Source organism: Balaenoptera acutorostrata, chromosome 3 (genome assembly GCF_949987535.1).
Source record: "Balaenoptera acutorostrata chromosome 3, mBalAcu1.1, whole genome shotgun sequence".
In the NCBI taxonomy this organism is placed as follows: domain Eukaryota; kingdom Metazoa; phylum Chordata; class Mammalia; order Artiodactyla; family Balaenopteridae; genus Balaenoptera; species Balaenoptera acutorostrata.
In genome coordinates, this window is record NC_080066.1 from 27,450,316 (window position 1) to 27,476,858 (window position 26,543).

The window sequence follows — 26,543 nt, forward strand, 5'->3', positions numbered from 1 at the left end:
TGACCGGCCTGAGTGACGAGGACCGGGGTTTGCGGCGACCAGCCCGGGTCGTGGGGACGAGGACGGGGACCGGGACCGGGACTACAGGGGTACGGGGACCGGGGACGGGACGGGAAGAAACACCCGGCTCCCTCTGCCCGGCAGCAGCGCACTCAGGCACTCGGCCGCACACCTCCCAGCACCGACTCCTCCGGCGTGCGGCGGCCCGCGCCTTATATACCCTGCTAAAAATAGCCTGCGAAACCGGCTTCCAATCAGAGCTGGCCGAAGTTCGAATTCAGCCAATGGCGAGGGTTGTGATGGAGAGGCTCGGTCACGCCAGGCGGGGCCGCTGTAAGCCGCTGCTCGCGATTGGCCGGAGCTGACATCATCGTCGCGCAGCCCCCGGGCCGGGCGCGGCGTGATTGGGCGGTGCGCGGGGCGGGCGCGGGCGAGTCACGTGGGGAGATGGGGGGGCTGGGCGGGGAGGAGGGGAGGCTGGCAGCGGAGCTTTGAATAGGGAAGTTTTGCAGGGGTTACGTTTGCAGTCAGTCCGGTGTTTGCAAATATTGTGTGGGCTCGCGAGCGAGTCTCCGGGCTCCGGTAGGATCCGAACCCGCGGCGCCTAATTGCTGCCCACTGAGTTTGCATGAACTTCCCCGGCGCTGCAGGCACGGCTGCTGCGCTCCCGACTCCAGACCGCACACCTCCCTGTTTTTACAACAGCAGTGACTGTCTTTTCCAACCCGACATGGATGTGCTCCCAATGTGCAGCATCTTCCAGGAACTCCAGATTGTGCACGAGACTGGTTACTTCTCGGCGCTGCCCTCCCTGGAGGAATATTGGCAACAGGTAAATAGGAATTTTCATGGGCCAGGTGCCCGGGTGCGCCGAGGAGGGAGTGCATGCACTCACCGACAGGACGGTGTGTGGTTGGAGGTGCATTTCTTTTTCTTCTTTTTTTAATGGTTCGGGTAAATTTTTTTAAAAATTAAAATAATTAGTCTTAAAACGTACTTCTGCTGCCTCCGGTGTGGAAGGCACTTTAAAGGGGCCTTTTACAGCGTGGAGCGGAGTTGTCATTTGAGTGGGGCGCAGCAGTGCTTCGTCGCTTGGAGTGTTTTTGCCGTTTCTGGGGCTTATGAACTGCGTTCTCCGGAGGGCAGACCCAGCTCCGCGGCCTGATCCCGGCCCCAGCCCTTGGCAGAAGTTTGGTGCTTGTACCAGCTCCAGACTCCACAGCTGGATCTGGTCATATGAACTTGCATGGACTGCCAAGGGTGTTTTTTTTTTTTAAGGGATTTTGGTTTTGTTTTGCTTTTTGGTGTTTGTACGTGGAGATTTTTTTTTTTTAAATTAAGGATTTCACCAGCGAAACATCCACCAGCTCCTTTTCTCTACCAGGCTATTTTCAGATTCTTTACCTTCTTGGGAATCCTTAAGATTTGCCTCGATCTGCCTTGTTTTTCTTACCTGCTTCTTTTGTTGACCAGAAAAAAGAAAAAAAAAAAAAAACCAATGTTTGCACAACCAGTGACTTATCAGTCATATGACAATGAGCCCGTCCGAATTGCTTCAAGTCAGAGTTTGGGAAGAAGAGTCTCTGTTTCCAGCATTTTTAGTGGAACTGGAATTTTTGGCATTGGACATTTAAGAAACAATTTTTCCCCCTTCCAATGCGTTAGGATTACCTGAAGGGAGGGATTCTGACACTTGTCCCATTATCTTTAAAGATAGAAGGAGGGTTTGGGGTTTTCTCTGCCCTGCTAGGCTGTTTGCTTTTTGTCACAAAGTGTATTAGCAGATCAAATATATATTGTGGGTTTCAAAGCCTAGAAGGCTTTTAGGGGAGATGAAATGCAAAGTGTTACAACCTTCACATGCCTGCTTAATTGTTCCCAGCCCTTTCCTGCCTCCCTCTCCCCTCCAGGCTTTTCCTCCTAAAGAAGCTGCTTCCTAGGACGTGATTGAAATTGATCTAAGTAGTTTCCTTGGGCATTTGGGATTTGGGCCACAAGCCAGGCTGAGCTCTTGGTCGCCTTCAGAGGCTTTTAAACTCACCCTGAGAGCTTCCTTCTGGTCCCCAGTGCTCGTCAGCATAATGGAGAATTTAAATTAGCCAGATTATTAAAGTTTAACAAGATCTCAATAAACGTGCTTTCCTTTTTCTTTGGAACATCCGTAGAATATCTTGCTGTCTCTCCACAGAACACTCTAGTGTGCTTTGTAACCCAGACGTCTAATTTTAGGGGTAACGAGAAAACAATGATTGTTTTTTCCCCCTCTGCTTGCTCCTGCTTGCTAGGTGAGGAGGGGGAGGGGGAATGGTCTATTCTGATAGCAGGCACACTGCTAAATAACCAAGCGGGAGCCCTTTGGGTGGGCTTTGCTAGTCCTGAAAATGATTTGCTAAAAAGAGCAGAGTTTGCTGTAGAAATCTAAAACTGTGGAATTGCAGTAGTATAGACAGCCTTATATGGACATGCAGGCAGTTGATCCTAGTGAAGATAAGGGCAGACATAATTTAAACCTAAAACGTCTCCTACCGTTTTTCTTTTCCAGTGGCTAGAAAGTTTGAGATGGTGGGGAGAGGGGATGCTGGTCTCTCGGCAGTTGTAGCTTCTGGAAAGGTTGGTTGTGGGGCTGGGGGGGGGCACTCTGGCCCTGACTCGCTGCATGTATATTTGAACCGGGTCCTTTTTTGGCTGCTGGTCAGAATTTCAAAAGGAAGTCTCCTTTGGCATTGTGTGAAAGAAATAGAGTGATGACTCATACAGTTGTACTCTTGGCCAGTAGATAAAGTTCTTGTCCATTGTGGGACTCCCAGCAGGGCTGCGGAGGAATTTCCCCTCCTGCATCCTTTACAATAGCAGATGGCCATTCTGGAATGGTTTCTCCACTCCTGTTGTTGTTTTCCTCTGACCACTGTGGAAGTCATTTAAGTTGTGTGTGCGCATGGCCCTGTACTTGGGAATGGCATTCTTTGAAAGCCTATTAGGTCTGGGCTCCGCAGGAAACGGGTGGTTTCTCTGCAGCTCCTTCCTGACCCTAGACCATCAGCTGGCTGCGTCCGCTCACTGAGTGTGGCCTGTGCTGTCAGCGGTTCTCCAGAGGGAGACACATGCCATGTCAGAGCACACTGTGTTGAGAGCAGCAAGCCCTCTGTCTGTGCCTCTGGAAGGCGGATGCCTGGGTTTCCTTGATGCACAGGGTTCTCCACTGTCAGATAATATGGTTAAACCTGTCCGGTGGGGGCAGGTCTGAGGCTGGTATTCTTTGTGTGGCTTACAGAAACTTATTAGAAACGTCAACACTGTAACTATAACAAAAACTGGCTCAGTGACCATCAGCCATTTGTGGCCATTGGTCCAACTTGGGGAAGCGGGGAGAGGTTTCACCTCTGGTTTTTCTTCTGAATGTGTACCCATTCCTAGAAGCAGCTTTCCTCTTACTCTAATAAAGACATGGATTCTTGTAGTGACAAGGCCACAGTGTATTTGCCCTTGACTCCTGCATGTTTTTGGAAATGCGCTTTCGGTTCCGTTTTCGGTAGTCGTCACAATCACATGCCTCCTTGTGGTTCCTTTCGCACAGACCTGCCTGGAGTTGGAACGTTACCTCCAGAGCGAACCCTGCTATGTGTCAGCCTCCGAAATCAAATTTGACAGCCAGGAAGATCTGTGGACCAAAATCATCCTGGCTCGGGAGAAAAAGGAGGACTCGGACCTGAAGATGTCCTCCAGTCCCCCTGAGGATGCACTCAACAGCCCCGGCTTTGGCTACAACCTGGAGACCAACAGCCTGAACTCGGACGTGAGCAGCGAATCCTCCGACAGCTCCGAGGAGCTCTCTCCCACCACCAAGTTTACCTCTGACCCCATCGGCGAAGTTTTAGTCAATTCGGGGAACCTGAGCTCCTCCGTCACCTCCACACCCCCTTCCTCCCCAGAACTGAGCAGGGAGCCGTCCCACCTGTGGGGCTGCATGCCGGGTGAGCTGCACCCTCCCGGGAAGGCGCGCAGTGGGACTGCGGGGAAGCCCGGCGACAAGGGCAGCGGAGACGCCTCCCCAGACGGCCGCAGGAGGGTGCATCGGTGCCACTTTAACGGCTGCAGAAAAGTTTACACCAAAAGCTCCCACTTGAAAGCACATCAGCGCACCCACACAGGTCAGTCCCTCCTGCGACCCGGGCGCCGCTGAATTAATTGCACCAGCCCTGGGAGGGGGCCGGGGATCCGCAGGAGGCTGTCAGAGCAGACACGTCCTCACCTCCTTCCTTCCCTCAAAAGAGTTGGGTCTCTGGGGAGGACAGAGTAGGCGCTGAAAGACTGGACATGTGTGCCCGATGAATGGTTATCGCTTTCAGATTAAACAAACAAGAGGTAAATCACATTCTCTGTCTACACCGAGTACCCCATCCACTCTAGCCACCTGCGTTATCAAGGCCCACTGTGCAGTCTGCAGTGTCCATGTACAGTGTTACTCGGAGTTGCCTCTGATTTTTGGAAATGAAGCTCGAGGGTTGGGAGAAGGTGGCCGGGCGGTGTGGCGCAGGTGGGTGCCGGACACCACGTGGGGTCTGAGCTAGACCCATCGACTCTGTACGAAGCAGTATCATCAGCAGGTACTTAGTGAGAATTTCTCTGTGTATCATGCTGCCTTTGTTTTCTGATGCCAACTTTAAAAAATAATAACTTCTTAATGAAATATCACAGTCTAGAGAATAGTTCCATTTATAGTTACCGTGACTGTCTAGGATAACTGGTGAAGCATCACAGAACTTTTGGAGCTGGAAGGGGTCTTAGAGATCAAGTCATGCAAATTCTCGTGTTACCAATAATGAGAGGAGATCAGGATCCTGAAACAGGAGCCAGGATCAGGACCCGGGTACCCTGGAACCAGGCTCCTGACTGTCCCAATAGCACACTCAGGACCGACTGTGGCAGTTGTTTTTTATTTTCTCAGGTAGCACTTTTAGTGAAATCATATTTGTAATCCGACCAAGGGATAAAGTTGATTGGGTCTTTCGCTTGTCATTTAGAAAGTGTTTTGAAGACCTTGGCATGGTGTTTCCCAGAAACTCATGACCTCAGTTTTGAAGAAATATAGTTTCCCGGAGGAAACTACAAAGCCTCATTCCACAGGGAAGTGAGTAAGGAACAAAATAAGTGCTTGAGAGAAACCGTTTCCATGGAGAAAGCAATAAAACCCAGCCCTGGCCAAGGCCGTGGGTCCAGTGGGCTGACACATCACCTCGGAAGTATTTCTCCAGTCTGAGTAATTGTCCTGCTTACACGTTCACTCTGATTACGGTCATGTGGGCCCTGCCAAGCCTGGGTCTCTTCCCCAGCATTGGAGGCCCAAGGCTAGGTCAAGAAAGAGCTCCTGCCTGTTAACTTGGGAGGGCCGGCTCCCAGCGCTAACTGAGGTGTATTCTGAATTCCTGAGGGCAGTGGCCTCTGGGCCTGCTCCTGAGTGGACTTTCCCGCCCCGTGTTGGGGTAGCAGGGCCCTTCCCTCACTGTTCAGTGAAATCATGGCGTGCCTGTCGTGTGCTCTCTTCCCAGGAGAAAAGCCTTACAGATGCTCATGGGAAGGTTGTGAGTGGCGTTTTGCAAGAAGCGATGAGTTAACGAGACACTTCAGAAAGCACACTGGTGCCAAGCCTTTTAAATGTTCTCACTGTGACAGGTACGTGCATGAACAGCAGGGGCGCGGCAGTGCCATCCCCGGAGCGAAGTAGGCATGCAGTCACCCTGCAGCAAGGCAGCCGTCTTCCTGGCCTGCACTGGCATCTCTCTTTTCAGCCCAGGACTTTTTAAAAAGGCTCTAATATGCCACTCGTCCAGGTTAGGAAGCACCGTGTACTGAGTGCATGAGAATAGAATGATTTCATTCATACTTTCTGAAGATTGGCCCTTTAACAGTTTTCAAATTTGAAGGCTGGGCAGTAAAGTCAGGTGACATTCCCAAGAGCTGATTGGCAACCTCCTTGATGTATACTCCTGCCCTGAATGTGGATGGGGCTGACTCAGCATGATGACTCCCACCCCCCATGGAGAGGGCTTCTTTAGCTGGGGGGAGCACGGGCAAGAGGTCTGTAACTGACGGGGCTGGAGACCTAACGTCTGGGACCCCGATTCTCTCTGCAGGTGTTTCTCCAGGTCCGACCACCTGGCCCTGCACATGAAGAGGCACCTCTGAAGGGGCAGAGCGTCGACTCCTGCGGGCTAAAAAGGCTTCCAGGCTGAGACGGCCGTGGAAGGAGGGTGCGTGTTCCAGCCAAAGCCATTTTGCACCCTACCCGGTCGCCTCCAGGACCTACTGGGAAGGTCTTTCGAGGGCGAAAAAAGTCATGTCCGAAGCGGCAGAGCACCCAGGGTGTGTGGTGTTTGGGTGGCCCTGGCCTCGCCACTGGTACCTATCCTCTGAGTGGTCCCTAAGCCTTTGCCGTGAGCATGTGCACTGAGAATGTTAGTGGTGGGTGGGCTGTATGTGGAGGGTCTCCTACGGACTGTGTGACGAGACAGAGTCCTTTCCCTTGCGAGGCTGCAAGAGACAGAAAAAAACATAGTTTGAATGTTTTGTGTGTGAGGCGTGTTCCATGAGATGAGATGGCCACCAATCATTTCCCGGGGCGGGGTGGGGGGGGGTGTAGGTAGAGTCTGCGCCTTAGTGGAAAAAAAAGAAAAGAAAAGAAAAAAAGAAGGGAAATGTGGAGGGCAGGCGTGGGCGGTCAGGACCCGGGAGTGGCGAGTGGGTGTAGGGAGGGGAGCCCCTTTCCCTGTAGCGTGTGGCGAGAACTTTCGGTGTCTGGTTCAGCTGTGTGAAGTGAGTAGCTTCTGCTACTCTCTGAGACAGAGTTCATTTGTTACCCATTGTATAAGCTGTGTATCTACAAATATAATACATTGATAACTTTTCCTTCTAAGACAAAAGTAATGCATGGTCTGGGGAATTATCTGCTTTTCCATTTTTAAATCAGGACTACAGTTTTGATTCCAGTTCACTGAGCAGCTAAGATACGATTGGTTGAATTCGGTGACCCCCTAGCCATCTGGGCCTGGCAATACACAATCCTTCCCCCCTTCGATTTCATAACACTCCCCTTCCAGAGAGGCATTGTGCAGCATAGGACTATTTTGTGAATGGTTCGAATTTGAATTACCTTTTTGGAGAATCTCGTGATGCCCTTGAAAGATGTTGGACACGAGTTGGGTGTCCAGGACACTAGGGCTGGGAATTGCTGGTCTAATGTCTCATTAGACTCAGAACCTAAAATTTTTCTCGGTTGGGTGGATAAAACCACTAAAGCTTAGAAACTGTTTTCTCATGCAGCTAAGTTTCTCTTATTTATGCCTTGAGGACTAATTTCTGGTTTTCTAGCTGTTAATGCACTGTAGATCTTAACAATGGTGCCTTACGCAAGTGGCCCCTTATGTAGGGGTCTCGTACAGGGGTATGGGTGATGCATGCTTTATTAAGGCTCTTTTTTCACCTGGCTTTGTACTGTATCAATATATAATACAGAAAAAAAATCTCTTTAAGGTCCTCCTTCACAAAGTCAAATAGATGAAAACCCCCCAAACAAGTCAGTATTTACTCAGTAGTTTAGACAACTTGACTGTCAGTGTTAAAGTGGAAAACACGTGATAATTGGAAAATCAGACCATTTCTGCCACCGTGAGACTTCCGTATAGACTTTGCACAACAGTTGTACAGATCATACACCGGCTGTGTTTAATATGTAATATTTTCACACGTATTAAAGATACAGAAGTATAAAAAACAATGTATTTGCTTAAAAGGCACAAGTTTCTTGCGTATCTATCTAGCTATCTGTTGGTAACACAGAAAGTATATTACCTTTTTTTTTAAAGTGGGCGAAATTCTTGTGTATGTATATTTGTGTGTATAGTATGTGTATGTGTGTATGTGTGTGTATATATATATATACATATATATAGATAATATATACATATTTTTTTAAGGAGAAATTAGAATGTCTAGCTAGAAAATTCCACAGCCTGTGAAGACATATTTCAAAATGGCCACAAAGGAGGTAAACATGAGAACTCTAACTTTTATAAAGGCTTTCCCTTTAATTTAACAATTTGCCACAGGCTCTTGGCATCAAATCTCTTCCAGATTGCCAACTCGCTCATCATAATCGGCAGGTCTGGGATAGGGTACCTTCGCCATTCAAAACTGGCATGAACGGAATACTAGCCCGCTCGTTGGTCTCAGACACACTAAGGTTTTGATTTTGAATGTCAGCTTTATTGAAGATCGAGCCTAAGAGTAAGCTAATCACAGGGATTCTTTTTTAGAGCACTTTTTATGCAGATGAAGCTATTTTTTTCCAGCACATAGATTCTTCCAGTTTTCCAACGAGTAATTTCCCTGAATTGGCACACCGCAGCATGGACAGCTGATCCTCCATCCAGCTGCTGGCTCATGGGTGTGGATCTTTCCTTTATATATATTTATATATATATATATATATATACACACATATGAGTCTGGCTGGGCTGGTATTTTGTTTGGATCTTCCTAGAGATGAGCAATGGTGAAAGCTCACATAACTGGTTTTTTTTGTTTTTTTCAATCTGGGCTGATGGATACACTTACCTAAAGAACTCATTTCATATTGCTGAGGGGGGAAATGCACTTTTCTTTTGGCAATTCCAAATCCAGGCACTTGATTTGCTGGATTTTGGAAAACTCCTTTTTTGGCCCTGCTGTGTGCTTAGCCATAACAATTCCATTCAGCAAGAAGGTAAACAAAAGACAAAAAAAAAACTTGCACTGGCTTGTCTCACTTATGAAACACCATGGAGTGGTTTGATTGGGTGGGGCTGGGTGCCACATATGTCAATGCCTGTAATTTTCATAATAAGCAAGTACATAAAGAATTACATTCTGTTCAGGTGATAACTGAGCCTCAATCAAGCAGAAACTTTTTGCTTGACATTAAAAAAAAAATTTCTATTAGTGAAATTTCTTTTTTTTTTTGAAGCACCCTGTTATCTAAAATCTTTGTAAGATTTTTGTAAAATTTTGTTTTACAAGATTTTATTTGAAATTGTTTTTTGCAAGATTGTTATATTTCTGTATGAATGTATTTTTTATTGGAATAACATAAAAGAATTCTTATCAGCATCTTGAGTCTGGTTGTTTTCGTGTGTGGGGGGTGGGTGGCGGAGTGTTGAAACAAATTCCTGCCAGATTACTCACCCGGCTCCTCCTTGGGAAATCTTCCTTGTGCTACCCAGTGAACCACTTGTCTCCCCCCCACTCACTGCCCTTCCTGGCAGCAAAGGTGGAAATAGGAGCCTGGGGTTGCTCCCCTGATGGGCACTGAATTCTCCTCCAGAGACTGGCCACCAGGCCTTGGGGCACAGGAGGAAACACTTGCTGTGTTTTATCTTCCTGTCACTCCAGCCAGGAGAATAAATTGCAGAGGCATCCGCAGAATGTGAAACAAACACCTCCCTTTCACTTCCGCAGGCTCCTGCAGCCCTGTTCCACGGAGGCGGTCAGAGCTGGGCAGCCGCCTCTGACCTGGCCCGCACACCTGGCTGAGATGTCACCCAAGAGGGTGAAAAGGACACAGTTGGGACAGCAAGCCCTAAAGCCATCCCCCTGGCCTTCAGTCCACTCTTCTTACCTACCCCCTCCCACCACCTTCGCTGGTCAGCCCAGCAAAATAGGGCAGAAGGTAAAAGATTGTTTACATGATCACCAGATTTTTTTTTTTTTTCTTGAGGTAAATGGGATGCATTGAAACGCAGAGTTTGTTTGAAAACAAAATAGCTTTCGGTTCTCTAGAAACATTTCCCGTGAGCAGCACTAGATCTTAGTTCTACTGAGTGGCGAGTGGCAAACAAGGTTGTGTTGAGTTCACATTAAGCTCCTCAGTAGTGATGGTTAAATCAGTGTGTGCCTTCTAGAAGGGGCTATAGGATGATGGAAATTTCTGAGACAATGAGCTTCTTAACCTTGTTCTTAGTTTAAGGAAGTTCTCTGGTTGCTGGAAGGGCTCACTGCCTCTTGTTCTTAGCGGATCTTCATTTTGCTGCATGGGCAGAGTTTACACGAGCTGCTTTTAATTTGATAATTGGGGAGGGGAAGTTGAAGTGCGTCCCCAGATTAGAAATGTTAAGTAATTTTCTCTCTAGAACTGTGGTAAAAATATCAGCCATTTCAACGGAGTTGTGATGTGGGAGGGTGCAGGAAGCAGATGCAATTTTTGCCAGGACTCATGGGTGTGTTGTGTTCAAAGCACATGTCAGGATGACTAATAGTTGGATTGCCCTGACTGTAGCACTAAATAAAGGCTTGATAATGCATTCTCGGCTACTAGTAAGACTTGACCACTTTGTCATGTGAAGACTATGCCGAACAGCTCGGTTATGTTCAAATAAGGCTGCTAGGAGAACTGCCATGCAAGGAATCAGCTGTAAACCAAGGATAATTATAGAAGGACAAAAAATTTCAGTCTGCTTAACAAAATTTTTGAAACCTAGCTAAACGAAAGGATACGTTTTCAGTCGAGCTCGCCGTGTGCTTTCGGACAATTTGCTGAGCTACGCTGGACCTCAGTTTTCTTATTGCTAAAATATTTTGGGTTAGGTCATGTGTATCGAGCATTTTATAGAGCACTGCAATTCTGTGGTCTGTGAGTATAGGGTGGACTTCAAATTACATGTCCACCCTCCTCGAAATGCTCAGCTCAGATCTAGAAAGCTTTCTCTTGTGCTACAGTAGACAGCATTGTTGAGAAAATTGCTCTGACTTAGAATGGAAAGAGGGACATTCTCAAATTGCCCCTTTAATTATAGTTAAGTTTTTCAAGCATTTGGTGCTTCATAGCATACCATTTTTTTAATTAAAACAAAAAACAAAAAAAAACCTCTTTGAAAACTGCCATTGTAGCCATTGCAGATCCAGTCTCAAGCTCTCCCAACTCATCAATCATACTGCACACGTTCCCAGCTGACCTGTGTGCTCAGAGGGCGGTGGAGTCGATGGGAGGTTGTTTACTTTTATATTTTAATTGCTCCGAAGATAGAACATATCTTTCATATGTAACTCCCTTCTTAGTTTTTAACCTTAGGCCACCATGAGCTATATTTTTTTTTTTTTAATTTATTTTTGGCTGTGTTGGGTCTTCGTTTCTGTGCGAGGGCTTTCTCTAGTTGTGGCAAGCGGGGCCCACTCTTCATTGCGGTGCGCGGGCCTCTCACTATCGCGGCCTCTCTTGTTGCGGAGCACAGGCTCCAGATGCGCAGGCTCAGTAGTTGTGGCTCACGGGCCCAGTTGCTCTGCGGCATGTGGGATCTTCCCAGACCAGGGCTCGAACCCGTGTCCCTTGCATTAGCAGGCAGATTCTCAACCACTGCTCCACCAGGGAAGCCCCAATGAGCTATATTTTTAACAACCCTCCTTCTCAACCTGAATTATTCCCCTGCCCAAACTGGGCGATAATGAAAATGATGATATCTACTACTTCTTGTGCCTTGACTACAAACCTGGGAGGCAGTATGTTATATATCTGTGTCTGTGTGTGTGTTTATGTATATTTCCCAGTGTACTCCACACGGCGGGCATTATCCCCATTTCACAGGTGAGGAATACTGAGCAGCTTTCTCTAGATGGCTCAGCAGGAAGCATCAGGCTAAATATTTGAGGCCACGTCTCTCAAATGCCAAAGACCAAGGCTTTACTCACCAGCCAGCACTGCTTTCTGTCTCACGCAAGTTCCCATGAGAGCCTTCTGCCCTTTCTGTTGGATTCACCTTGAAATGAAGTTACATTTATGAAATGGAGACAGAACCTTCTTATAATTCAGAAGCACTAAAGCTATAAACTGTGCTGTAAGCCTAAGCAAACAAAAGTAACCATTTTGAATTGCTTTCAAGATATGAGACAGGTGGCATGTATTTATTTCTAATGTTTAAGAAGCTCGAGAAAGCAACTGGGGATGTGACATCCTGCATTAATTGGCAAGCATCACCTAATGTACGTAGTTAAGACACAAAGAGAGGAAAATTAGGTCCATGCATCACACAAATGAGGCAATACAACAAAGTGTGTTTAACTAGATTTAGTTTATAACACAGTCTCTCTGTTTCACCCTAAGTAATTTTAATGAGAATTCTCTAAACGTCTGTGAATGGAAAGAGACAAAGACAAGAAGGAATCTGGGTACCACATGTCCTGATAGGAGTCATGCTGGGCTGAGCAGTCACTGCAGAATTTTCAGTAAAAGACAGATATAACTAGAATGCCCCTTGTCACTGTGAGTCTCTTCAAACTCGTGTTGCTAAGCCTTGCACTGACTTCCCTTTACATAATCGTGCTAAAAGAGAAAAAAAAAAGGTATCATATGATCTAGAACTGTTCCTTAAATTCAGAGCCCCCAATCCAAAGCTGCCACGAACAAATAATTATTAACTTTTTAAAAGGCTTAGCTACTTAGATAGTGGAAAATGTTCGCCAGGCGAGAGAAATTAGCATTTTCCGAAGCTGTGTACTTGCTTGATTCCCAAGCACATGTACCGGTGACTTGCATGTATTGACTAATCAGAGTTCTGTTCTCCTCGATTTCTTAAGTTTCACATTACTACATTTCACTGTGGTTGTGCAAGACTTCCTTCCAGATGTGCAAGATAGGTGATGACAAGCACGGGCTTTATCAATTAACTCACTGTAAAAGCAGGCGGCATTGCTTGGGTGTCATTTTTCCGTTTGCGTGGCTGAGGAGATGGGAGAGTGGTGGCACTGTGGGGTAGGTAAAAGGGCAGTAAATGGCGCGTGCCCTGTCTTCCCTTTCAACAGGAATTCGAAAAAATCTTCTCTGTCACCCCCGTGTTCACTCATACAATTTACCATCTTCCCTAAAATAGGTCATTTACTCACAAGCTCAAAAGCTGTGCTGACTCACCAAGAGACATATGTCTCTGTGTGTGTGTGTGTGTGTGTGTGTGTGTGTGTGTGTGTGTGTGTGGAACTGTAAAAATTTAACTCTTCATGGTAAAATTGCCTTTGGGCAACATTCGGACATATAAATCATTTAGTTAAAGTAAGTTAAAGAGAACATCAATGTTCGCTACGGACTGAAAATTTTGAACCATAACGATGCGATTTTGAATATCTATCTGTCGTCAAGCCCCACCAGAAGATGGGGAGGAGACGGCAGGAGCTGAGACCACCAAGAGTCCAGCACTGGTGAGGTTGCCCCCAGCAGTAGCCCTGCAACCTGAATGAGGCCCAGTAAGACCAAGAACGGGAGCCTTTGCTGAGTGAACAGCAGCACGTGAGGATGCCCCAGGGGACATGCCACCTACCTCCTGGGTTTCTCCAGTCAGTGATGCAGCATTCACACTTCGCATGTATCAGGAGGAGGGAACCAGGAGAACAGGTTCAGTCCCATTTTGGTCAGAAATGTCTATGGGGTTTGAGAGAGGAAGACTCACCAGCAGCTTCTTGTTCATCCTTAATCAATCGTGACCCACCCACTGTGCTTCCTGCACTTAGGTAACAAGGAACGTTGCCTTTTAAGGATGCTTGTATTCGAGTGACCAGCCAGAGTGGCACCTGGAAATCAGGAAACTGGACAAGAACATGGGAAAGTCGTCCAAGGGCTGGAGCCCTTTCTTTACATTGTGACTTTCCTTGGAAATTTTTAACAGTAGCCTAAACTAAGAGTTTTGTTTTTGTTTTTTAATTTAATTTTTTTTATAGTTGCTTTACAATGTTGTGTTAGTTTCTGCTGTACAGCAAAGTGAATCAGTTATATGTATACATATATCCACTCTTTTTTAGATTTCCTTCCCATTTAGGACACCACAGATCCCTGAGTAGACTTCTCTGTGCTATACAGTAGGTTCTCATCTATTTTATATAGATACATAGTAACGTATATATATTTTTAAGAGAATTCTACAAATTATATTTGCAAAGACTGGGCATTTACCCTATCATGTTCTGGGAAGAATGAACCTTCTCACATGTAACTCACAAGTAGAAGAATAGCTAACTCCTGGCTTTGAGATGGTTACTTAAAACCCTTTCAGCTTTGTTTTTCTCATCTCCAAAATGTGAATAATGAGAATCTTTTAAGACTGTTGAAAGATTAGAGATAAGGTATATAGGGATCAATAGTAGATCATTATCATCGTCCTGTGGTGGATATTTATTTCTCAATCAGAAAAATAATTTTTGTCTTCCCATTGAATTTGTTTAAAAATAGAATTTAAAACATAGCATTAGGAAAAGTCAGTCATGTTTAGTTTCCGCAACATAATTTTCCAGTAAATTCAGTGAAGGACAAGCTTAGGCTTTATGCTGCATTTTTATGATCAAGAAAGCAGTTTCCTCTCGAAATTCTTGCTGTTCTGCTGCAATCTTACAGGAAGGAAGTTCTGCAAATCTTTTAGGGAAGCACTTTCCTGTCGAAAGCTGTGAACGCTCTGACCAGTGGCAGAATTGAATTGACCAACAGGTTCAATGAGTTGAATTCACAGTGTTTTTGACAAATGACAAAGAACCCAGAGGTCCCAATTGTTACTGCCATTTTCAGGAATGGCTGTAAATCCTGAGATGGGTCCAGTTCTTCTGAATCAGGAAGACTGTGCCCAGCTGGCCATTGAACCACTATCTCCTCATGGCCCTCTGGAATGAGTGCATTATTTAACTTGTTACGTTCTTTCTGATTAAATGGATTCTGTGCCTAGAATACCTCATCCATGAGCAAGCATCAGCCTAGATGCTGGACGCCACTTGAATTTGGCATACGTTCTATCCAGTTAAAATTCCTATGCTTACCTTCAGATATACTTGTTGGTTTATATTCTTTATTTTGTCTTGTTTCTAGTTAACTGGTGTTTGTTTGCTTGATTTTTTTATTTTCACCACCCATTTTCTTTCTTACGTGCATAATTCCCATCGACATGCACTCCAAGCATCCACTGTCCTTAGTGGAAATAAAATACCATATATTTGCAGAAGTTTTGTGTTGTTTTGGTGTCACTGTTGTTATCTGTATGTAAATAGTCTCAATGGACATTTTTGACAAATAAGCACTGAGTCGATCAGATGCAAGCCGCCACTCTAGGTGACAAAGCCGACTGCCAGCACGTGGGGACAACCCTTATTTGCTCCTCAGACGCCCTGTGGTGAGCAGGGCATTAGCATTTCATTTTGCAGGGAGTCGGCAGAGCCAGAAATAAAGCCAACCCATCTCTTTCCACTCTCATAATAGGTTTTGTTTAGTTACCTGTTAACGTCTCCAGTTAGATGCTACAGAGGTCACAGGTGCTCCTGTGTAAAGTGTGGGGCGAACCATGTCTGCATCCATCACGTGGTCAGGCCATCACCTTCTCAGCCCACCCATGGCTCAGCTCCACGGGAGCCAGTGATGGAGCATTGGAGGCAAAGCCCATACTTCATTCATTCATTCATTCATTCACTGACTCACGCAACAGCTGGGAAGTGTCAACGAGGTGTCTGGCACCCTGCTATGAGCTCCACCTTCCAGAGCAGAAGACCAAGTCCTGACCCTTCACTTCAAACTGTAGCTTATATACTGACCCCGCCACCAACTTCCCAGGCCACACCAGCTGCAGAGGGTCCCCTTCCCTTAGCTCCTGTCCTTTGCTTCCTGTTTGCCTCCTTTGATACTCAGTGGGAGGTGCCTTTGTGTCTCTCATTTGTGATGCTCAGCTAGAGAGCTGTGCCTTTCAAAGCAAAGCTGGCTGTGTGTGTATCAAGCACTTGCTAGTTTTGACGATGACAATGAACTGTGTATATGTTCTGTGTACCCACGGCCCTTCGCCATCACCCTCACAGCCCCCTGACTTAGGATCCATTGGATCCACTAACAAGTCCCCAGGGCCCCCATCTGGCCGCACAGCCGAGCCTCGCTGTCTGCAATCACGCCTCGCGCCGCCCTGACCTCTGCACCAGCGCTGGAGCCACCACCAAACAGCCAGGGTGCACCTGAACAGGACACAAACGCCTTTGTTTCCATTTCTTCTTTGGCTGAACCGTAGAGAGAGAATGTCTGGCACATCCTTCCCAAGGTGTGAAGCGTTTCAGAAATGGACGGAAGTGCCCTCCACCCCACGGTCTTCTCTGCTCTCTGGATCCGTCACCTGCCGCTGCTCTGGGCTTCCTTATACCTCTCTCTCTCTCCCTCTCTCTTCCCCTCTCTCTTCCCCTGAGTAGGAGTCCCTTTGGGCCAAGACTGTGTGTCCACAATTTTACACGTCTGAGTGCCCAGCCCCTTGTGCAGGTGTTCTAGAAATGCTTCTTCAATGAATGAATGAAAGGATGACCGTGCCACTAATTCCTCCTGTTGCCAACAGCACAGAGACCTTAATTCTGAGGATAATCTCTGAATAAAATCCAACCACCCACTTGATCCACAGTATTAGACTAATAAATCTATCCCTTGGTGGCAAGAAAGGCTGAGCATCCATTGTGTTCCGTCCATCTCTTCTCCCCCTTTCACCTTGGTTGGAAAAGTTATTGGAGAAGAGGAAGTGGTCGAAGATCAGAGGAAAACAATCGGGGAAATCCGTACACCTGTCAGCTCAGCTCTGTATGACACAACACCAGCAAGCTCTGTCTCCTTTGGGGCAGCACCTACACAAGTGCTCGTTCTTTCAACCTTTTTTCTTTACTTTAATATAAACGCATTGAATGCTCCAGAAAGAGCGGCGTGCCTCTGAATGGAGCTACTCAGTGAAATGAAAGCAAAATTGTATTAAAGCCGGTTTCTGGACTTGTCAATACAATTTAAATAATCAAGTGTTACTACTTCTAAACTAAATGCAAAGCCTTTTAATTGTGGATATGAGTCTTTGGCACAGGAGGAATGAATGGGTATTCCCAGGTGACTAGTTTAAATGTCTGCAAACCTGAAACCTCCTTTCTCACAACCTGTTTCCACATCCTGACACTGGAGGTCGGTTTTGCTGTTTTCAGTCGGAGTGGCCGTCTTTTCCTTCAAGGTCAAATGGGTGATTAAGCTGTCACTGCTCATCATGTGTTCGTTGTAATCAGGCATTACAAGTGCACGTGGTCTTTTTCCAGTTAAAAGTACATGATTCGGTGAGTATTTGAGATGAAAAAATTTAGTTTGAATCCCTCCCGCATGCATCTGTGTAACCAGGGCGGGTTTCAGAAGCTCTGAGTCTGCTCTTACTTAAGCAAGGGGATCCCCTCACAGGGCGGCTGAAAGTATTGAATAGAAGACCCATGCAACATTCCTGATACAGTTCCTGGTGCCAGGAGACCCGTAGGAAATGAGATCTCATCCACTTCTCTCTTAGAGGCAGGTTGTTTTTGTCTCAAATCCCTTGGATAGAAACTTTTCTCGCATGACATCATTCCTTTTAGCAACTTTTTTCCATTCAATTGATTTTTGTAACGCGTCCCAGGGAAATATCCTTTCAGGACATCTCAGCAACAAATAAAATGCTACAGAGCCTGAAGGCTGGTCCCCTCCTGGGGTCCTCCTCTGGCTCTGTCGTTTTGGCCAAGATGCTCCACCTCTCTGAGACAGAGATGCCTGTCTCCCCACATCCCTGAGGCTGATGTGCAAACATCAGGAGTGAACGCACAGGAAAACACCCCAACTGGAGGGCTGGGCTCAAATACGACGATGCTGCTGTTTTTTTACCTCCTTCTGCTTTGGTTTTCTCATCTGTAACATTGGGTATGATAATAAATGGCCAACGTGCTGAGGTGTCGTTACGATTAGAAATAACACACGGAAGGAGCTTAGCCTGGGGCCTGGTGCCAAGGTGTGTGATGCACATCGTAGTTCACTCAGATTCGGATGATTGCTGTAATTTCTTCCTTGTAACACAGGGAAAAATAACTATAAAATACTCTCCTGAAATTCACAGATATAGAAACACATTGAGTCCAAAACAGCACATACAGATACCGCTATTTTTCTCAGTATGACACGAGTAGTTAGGACTGTTTGTCGAATATGCCTGCACTTTGCCAACCCTGCTCCAGCAAGTGACCCTAAAAAAATGACAGACAGAAATTAGGATTGCAGCCATCTGCTTCCTGCCACACAAGGAGAAGCTGCCGTAGTTTCCTCTCCTGGATATGCATGTCATGAAGATAATATTCCTCTTTGCTTAATGATCAGTCACAGTTTTTATTATGGGCCCACTCATGAGAGTTCTTTTTTTATAAAGAGGACAGGCATTGCTGGCAGAGGGAAGCGTACCTGAGACAGTGGTGTTGCTAAGCATCGGTTGAACTGACCGGTGGCCACCTTGTTATGAAATGGTTAGATCGCCCTCATTTACATAACCCCGGGAGTATAGCATGCACTGTCTACACTTGATATTGTCATCCTGAAGGCTCGTGTTTGCTGTGGTTCAAGGTTAGAGAAAATGTTGGGTGCAAAAGGACCTCAGGACAGGAGGGCAACAGAGCAGCAGCCAGACTCCTGTACTCACTACCCACAGCAAGTAACAACAGCAAGAGCCACAAAACAAACAGTAATAATTTCCATGGGCACAGAGCCACAAACAAGGCTTGCACCTACAAAATGAACAGGTGGGTCACTACCTTGGCGAAATTTCCCTTTTGAGTTCTCAACATCCTTTCTGAGTCCCCACCCATTGCAGTTGTCCACGGCCGAAGCCCATCTCTCCGTCCCGTTTCTACAACCGCAGTAAAGTGAGTGAGAGACCAAGTCCAACACCCTTGGGGACAAGTCTCTGTACAGACCTTAGATTAGAAGATGGACATGCTTTAGAATCCAGCAGACCTGGAGTCAAAGGCCAGCTCTGGAAGTTTCTAACCATGAGACCTTAAACTCCAGGGCATCCGCCTTCTGAAATGGGGGACGTTTCCCTCTTGGGTCCCCGGAGCACAGGATGCAGAGCCTGGAGGGGAGGAGTTTACTGTTGGCAAGTGCTCAACATGCAGCAGACCTGCCTCAGATTCCAGTTCAATCCTATAATATCTTATAGATACAGAGCTGAGGCTCTTCACATGTCGTATGTAACTCCCACAGAACATGGCCTCGGCCTGGACCAATTTCAGTGCTGCAGCTTTCTTTTCTCTGCCTGTTATTCCCCATGGGTTGAGCCCTGAGTCCAAATTACAAATGCTGTTAAATCTCAGGTAGTAAGACCATAATGTCAAGGCCGTTAGAACCCAGGCCTTCTGGCTCCCCATTCTGTTTGCTTCCTGCTGAATCATGGTCATGACAGCTTCCGTGACCTTGGAAACCATGGGCAGGCTGTGTACGGGGCTTGGAGAATAGGTCGCAACAGAACCAACCCTCACCCTGTGCAGTCTGGGCTTGCTTGAACCCTATCCTTGCTCTTTAGATGGTACTTCTCTTATGGACCGACTGTTGTGTCCCCCCCAAATCCATATGCATATTGAACATTGTCTCATTTTACTCTCCCCCAAACCTGTAAGAGCAGGAATTACTGTCCCTGTTTTAGAATGGCGGTCCCTAAGGCTGCAGCACGCCAGTGTCCCTGACCACAGACCATCATCCAGATCTTTATTTGGCTAAACAGCTCATGACACCTTGGCACTGCAGAATATTTGGGGTGTTAGTCAGGCTCATGGGGAGCGGCTCTCTGGGAAGGATCATGGAGGAAGGCTGCAGTGACTCAGGTCTCCGGGGCTGGCACCCCCAGATGGCCCGTGAGTCAGGAGAGGAGCACCTGGGGTGGGGCAGTCGAGCAAGACTCTGCACTTTCCTTGCCCATTCATACCTGTTCTGGGAAAATGTGACAGGCCCTGGGAAGGTAGACTGATGACACATTTCAAGAGCACTTAATCTCCTGGGCCTGTGTCCAAAAGGCACCACACCCTTAACCTTTTAGCAAAAGGAAGGACCTAGGTGAGACTCCCTGAAGAAATGCAAGGCGTGTTCTCATAAAACTGGTTTGTTGGGCGGTGACTTATGCCCTGGGAGGTGGCGTGGGGCAGTAGAATGAGGGGGTTGAGAACTGAGTTCAAGTCCATCCACGTCTGAGCTGTGCGGCCGTGCATGAGTCACTCAACTTCTCTGAGCCTTCAGTGCAACATCTGTGAAAAAAGGACAATACCTTTCTCGCAAAATTCTGTGGGAATCGTATGAAATAGGCATTTGGCAAATATTAATTCCTTTTCCTTTCAAATGTAGGGAATTTAACTCTTCTAGGGGCAAAGAAAGGAATGGTCCAGGAAAAGACTGTTTAGGAGGCTGGTGAGTAGACGGGGTAAGCTTGCTGGAAATAACTAAGCAGAACCCCAGTGACGGTCACGGGCCGAGAGGTCCTGGGTTCAACTCAATGCTTTCGAATCGGGCGGGGCAGTGCACTGTAGACTCAGAAGAGCCAGAGGGACGTACTAACCTTACTGATGATTATTGCCAGGAATAATTTATTTCCAGGATAATTTGTTGTTTTGGGTAATTTTATATTAGTTTACATAGTATTTATAAATGTTATTTTATCCCCATATTTAATCCAAGGAAGAAACTATTTTATCATTATTTTCTAAATAGTTTGTGTCCTGCCTAAGAATTCTCAGGCTTACATCCATCTGACCACCACATGTGCTTCTGCTACGGCGAGAATGACACTTAGGACAAGCTTGAAGGGATGCACTTGCCCTCAGGTACCTCCCATTAAAACAATAAAATCTACAGACTGAAAAAAAATAAAATCTTAGATGTTGCCTAAGGGCTCTCAGGTCCAATAAGTAATGAATGCTTATTAAAATATATTGACGTGGTGTGTTCATAACATAAGAGCCTGGGTTTGCAAGTTGCTTCTCATTTGAAGTCTATTTGCGGTGTTCTTATGCAGAGAAAACAAATAAACAAATTTTAACTCAACTGTGGCTTCCAATGAACAGATGGGCGGGAAGGGGTCCTGCGTGAGTTGTAGGTATAAACTCTCCAAAGATTTCCCAAGAACTATGCTGGAGGATAGTGTCGTCAGGAATCCGAGCTTCATTATTTGCACTCAAGAGAATTCTGAAGGCTGCTAACCGTCAGTTTCCCTTTTTCCGAAGCGCAGAAAAAAACATACACATTTTGTCTTCTAATGCTTTGCAGATGGGTATGGATCAAAAGGTAGATGCTCAAAGAACTGCAAAAGGTTGTTTGCATGTATGTCCAGTTTGCTAACTCTGCAGATTCAGCAAGTCAAAAGCAAGAACCCAAAAAAAAAAAAAAAAAACAAAAACAAAAACAAAAAAAAAAAAAAAAAAAAAAGCAAGAACCCAAAGGATGAAAGGCTTGCACTGCTGGGGCTGGGATCTCGCACAGATTACCTTGGCTTACAGTCTTTTTTGCAGCTCATTTATTCTTCAATTTTTAATAAATTTGTCCAACTTATTTTTTGCCTAACACTCCTTTCCACAGAGTCAGTGATGGCTTTATCGCCATACGCTTTTTTTTAAAGCCTCAAATGTTTGGCTGAGAAATGAAACAAAAAGTTAGGGTTCGAGATGCTTCTCTGCTTTCTCAAGGAAGCCAGGAAAGCAGATCCAGCTGAGCACAGTTAGGCCAGGTAGGAGGGAGAGTCCTCAGAGGGGGATCTCTGGTGGAGAAATACCTCCCTAGTGCATGCCGTATGTGCAGATCAGGGAAATCAGGTGCTTTTACTATTTTACTACTTTCGGAGCCAAATCTAAATCAAGAGACAGACGTCAAGATGACTCAAGAGGTCTTGAAAAGAAAGACAAGTCTCTTATAGAATTGCATGTTTTTATACAGCCTGTGTGGAGAGAAAGTTGTGATTAAGGATCTGTAATTTTTATTTGCAGACTTTCAGTTCTGCTCTCACTTGGTTGAAACCATTGGTTCCGTCTTTCATTTCCTGTATCAGGCATATCTCTGAGAACATCTTCTCTGCACTTCTACATTGTCTGACGGGCACTCGGATGACCAGGGTCGTGCCCTTGTTTGCTGCCTGGATGGATGGAGGACCCCGTTCACTTCAAGGTGCTCTTCCCAACGAAGACGTGAGCGCTCTGATGCTGGGATGCCTGGGAAAAGTGCCCGGGCTCATTCCCACAGCCTCGCACATAACCAAGGACTTGATACCAAATGCAGAAGTCGCAAATGGGAGAAGATGCCATTTCAACTGCACGTGGAACTATGGTTTTGAACCAGAGCGAAAATCAGAAGATTCAGGGGAACTTGAAAGTTACCCAAGGCCTTTTGCTCAGAGATTAAAAATTCAACTTCTCTTCATCCTAAATATTATGCAGATTCTGACTCCTAAACATGCACCAAAAAGAAACAGAAAAAGAAAGAAAAGAAACGAAGGGAAAAAGAAATGAGCATATTTTTTGTGCACTTTGAAAAAGAAGGGACCAATCACTACCAGTCTTCAGTATTCCCTTAATGCTAAAAATTGAGCTCAAATTCCTTGGCTAAGCATAAAACTGTTTAGCAAGAAGAGTGCTGGGAGCTCAGAGGCAGAGAGATGGGGACCTGGGAGGTGTCCCCCGACTGTGCTGGTCACAGTCTTACAGTCCTTGTCATGATTAACCGCGTCCCCTGGCCTTCAACACATCCCAAGTTTCAAGAACACTTATCACTCAGGGGCATTCTGAGAATTACATAGAACATATTTGAAAAAGAAAACAAAAAGCCCCTTTTATTGTTTTAAGAGAGCCTGAGGTTTGCATCCCGAATCCATCTCAAGGCCACACAGTGCGTCCTGGGTCTGATCCTGGGGAAAGGAAAGAGGGGTGGTGCGTGGTGCCCCAGCACCCAGAGGACCCCGGAGCAACCCAAGTCTTCCTTGGATGGGCGGGAATGAGACTCACAGAACTCCACAGCCCTGGGGGTGGAGCTGGGGCACAGGGGCAGGGGGCAGAAAGGACAACTGGCTGGCAAAGACAATCTCCTCTCCTCTTCCCTCCAAGTCACTAAAGCTCCATCAGGAGGAATCAGCTCGGGGGCCTCACAATGATAAAGGTCTTCATCACTGATTGTTTTCCTCAAACTACAAACCTCTCCCTTTTACATCTTTCTCTTTTGTCCTTCACTGTCCTTGGTCCTTCCTCCTTTTCCACTCAGGGTTCTGTTAATGATTCTTTCACGTGGAGCCTGAAAATCTCACAAGAAGGAGACCCCTAGAGTCTTTCCTAGGACAGTGGCTGAATAACTTAGACCACTCTTAGAAATACTCCTTTGCCCTGTGGTTGTAGGGTCATTGGAGAAGCTCTTAGGGCACAATCTACTCTTCCAAGCTTGAGACCTAAAAGCTATCTTCTGTACCCCCTCCCTCCTTCTAGAAGCATGCACTTTGAAGTCCGATGACCTGAGCTGGTATCTCAGCACTGTCACTCATGTGTGGGCCTGGATAATTTATTTAACGGTAGATACTTCTCTTTCTTCAACTGTGAAATGGAGTCATAATTGCACCCATCTCCCAGTGTTGTTCTAATATATAAGAAAGACTTGGAATGATGTAGGGTCCATAGTGAACACTCAGGAAGCGCTAGCTATTCCTACTGGTTCTTTCTTCAGCTCCTGCCATGGCCGTACCCCTCTGCCAGGTGCAAGGTGAACAGAGTGGAAATTATGAGCTGGTCTTGCTTCCTGGGATCGAGTGAATGAGCTGCAAGACGCAAACACGGAATCATTAAGCAAAGCCACATCACATGCACGGCATCATATTAGTAAATGAACAAGTTGAGAAAAGGAACCCATTTAATGTGTGAATGAGGGTATCATGGGAGAGGTCGGTGGCGTTTGCTGCTTGAAGATATTTCAGTGGGTAGAGGAGCAGGGAAACAGTTTTCCTGTGGCTTGTACTTGAGGGGCTGTCCAGATATTTCTAAGGCCACAAGAAAGAGTTTTAGCTGGAGAAGAAAGTTCACTGGGACAGAGAGGGGCAGACAAGTTTGGGTAAAATAACATGAGAACTGACTTACAGAGGTCTGTGGGGCCCTCGTTGGAGATTTTGAGCTACTTCCTTCATATACAGGATGATTTCTGATGACCCCTTGAGGTCTCTGCAGTCAATGACATCTTAGCTCTGTCCTGGTGGAAACGATGGTGGCAAAGGGATGGGGGTGGTCCTTGATGTTTTTGAGAAGGAAAGCAACACAACAAAATAGGTGCTTTAGAAATATACATCTATCTGTGGTGCAAGAGATAAGTATAGGGATGGAGAGAAAATCCACACTTATTTCCCTCAGTAAACACATACAAGTCCCCCTGACGTAGGTGTTATTACGCACATAAGGAGAACACGTTGCAGAGAAGTAAAGAAACTGACCTGAGACCACCCTGCCTGTGAAGGACCCACATTTCTGTGGTTTCCAGAGCCCAGAAGCAGGCCGTGTATGGAGGAGGAGGCTGGGACCTGGGTTTGGACAAAACACACAGGGCTCTTCCCTGGGACCACTCAAGTACCTCCACCTACCCTTAAACAAGATCCTACCTACGAGTCCTGCCTTAAAACACACAGGGAATTTTGTCTTTGCCTTAGTCTGTTTGGACTGCCATAACAGAATACCATAGACTGGGGACCTTAAACAACAGACATTGACTTACCACAGATCTGGAGGCTGGGAATCCAAGATCAAGGTGGCAGCTGAGTCAACGTCTGACGAGAACCCTTTTCCTGGTTCATAGATGGCATTTTCTCGCTGTCCTCACCTGGAGGAAGGGTCAAGGGGGCTCCTTATAAGGACACTGATCCCATCATGGGGGCTCCACTCTCATGACCTCATCACCTCCCAAGGGCCCCACCTCTTAACACCATCACATTGGGGGTTAGGATTCAACATAGGAATTTGGGTTGGGGGAGACACAAGCATTCAGTGTATAGCACTCTTCCTACTGTCGCCCCAACACAGACATGTAGATTGGCCTCCACGTGTAGGGTCCGTTTGCTGTGGGCATCCTTCTCCATGTCCCCCTATGGAGCCAGGAGAGCACAGGTACCGAGAGAGTAGCCCAGGCAATGCCCACAGGGCTGCGAGGCGGCAAAGGCTGGCGGTGCTGGGGCAGCTGAAGAAGAGTGACCCCAGGGAGACGTTTAACTCCCCAGAGAAGTCGATGGGCAGGACGAGACTGGTGCTGATGCGACACCTGTCTTGGGTGATCCAGCACTGCGAACCCGCCGAGCGCCTCCACAGTAAGAGCCAGCGCGGGAGAGGATGGCGCCTCCCTCTGACGTCACTGCTGCTGTTCTTGTGCCCAAAAAAAGCGGTGTTCTCTGCTCTTCATCTCCTTCCACCTACTTATCAGATCTTCTATGATTCCATTTGCTTAGATAATAATTGGAATCATGAAAACAGATAAGTTCAGTGAAGGCAGTGCTGAGCAACCCCAAAGCAACCCCGAAGGTTTCCCATCTTCAAGTTCATGGGTTTAAAAAGCCAGCTCCTCTCGGTAGTTCCTGAGTGTGCTTGGCTGTGGGAAGCAGCTCTGCGCGGGCGGAGAAAGTGCCGGGGAGGATGGGGACCAGCCTAGCTCGTCCCACCCAGCGGCCTGAGCCAGGTGCCCACTGAGCCCTCCCCGGTGGGCACCTTCTCCCACCTCTGGGACTGTCCCGAGAGCTTAATTACCTTCAAGTAAGTTGTGTGTGGCCCCTGCTGGATACGCTTTTTAGTAAATATGTGTTGTTATTCATGCGAGATGTTAGAGAATTCTGTGCTCATTTTTAGGGGAAATTTCTCTCATAGGAAAAATTAAAAACACTTGTTCTCTCAATCTGGGACTTCAACCTCATAATTTAAAAAAAATACAAAAACAAAGAAGGATGTGTCCCCATTCTGTGTGGAAGGAACAGGACTTTCCCTGACTGACCCCCTGACTGAGGGCGGCTGTCAGTTTTAGGTCCCTTTCAGGAAAATGATGTCCATGGGTAAGGAAACAGGCTGAGCCAGTGGGCAACGCTTAGAACAGACGCTGCTGCCTTTTCCGTTTGTGCATCTTTCTCGTCTAATTTGATTTTTATTCTTTGTTAGGGGATTTCTGCTCTGCTGTTCCATGGGACCCCCCTTCCGCTATAGAAGTGGAAAACCTTGTATATGGTGTATGAAAACTCAAGGTCATAGTTTTCCTTCATTCTCTACTTTTGCAGAATTGCCTCCTCTCCCAAAGGCAGCATTTAAGAACAAATTTCCAGGAGTCTGAGGGGCTTTTGCTACCCAGAGAAATGCGGGTGTCCGGGAGCTGCAGACCCTCTCACTCTAGATGCCCCAGGAGTTGTTGACAGTAGCCTCCGGGGATGACCCTGGGACTGCAGGACAGATAGGCACAAGCATCCATCTGTCTGTCTGTCTAAAGAGCAAAACTTAGAGGTGATCCAGGCAAACAGACCTGGAAGGACTCTAATGCAGAGATTCCCAGGCTCTTCAGAAGCTTTGAGGCTCACTTTTAATTGTTTGATTTGTGATTTCAGCTCAGTCAGGAAACAGAGGGGGACCTTGGTGCGAGACTGGGTCACTTCTGTTAAATTAGTGACATCTCCACACGGCTGCTCTCTTGGGAGCATCCCCAGCTGGGGAGTTGTCTGGGGTCCTGGGGAACATAAAACTCT

At 46.6% G+C, this 26,543-nt stretch overlaps 1 protein-coding gene across 2 annotated transcripts; it reads left to right on the forward strand.

The window, feature by feature from the left end:
- Positions 1-494: 494 nt before the first annotated feature.
- Positions 495-6,621, forward strand: KLF6 (KLF transcription factor 6). 2 transcript variants are annotated; one of them, XM_007167461.3, is made up of 4 exons: positions 495-832; positions 3,575-4,148; positions 5,547-5,670; positions 6,132-6,621. In XM_007167461.3, exons 1-4 carry the CDS (start codon positions 629-631, stop codon positions 6,181-6,183), a joined length of 954 nt encoding a protein of 317 aa, XP_007167523.1. In that variant the 5' UTR covers positions 495-628; the 3' UTR covers positions 6,184-6,621. The 2 variants fall into 2 exon arrangements, with proteins under 2 accessions (XP_007167523.1, XP_007167524.1); XM_007167462.3 differs by lacking the exon at positions 495-832 and adding an exon at positions 2,524-2,610.
- Positions 6,622-26,543: the final 19,922 nt, after the last annotated feature.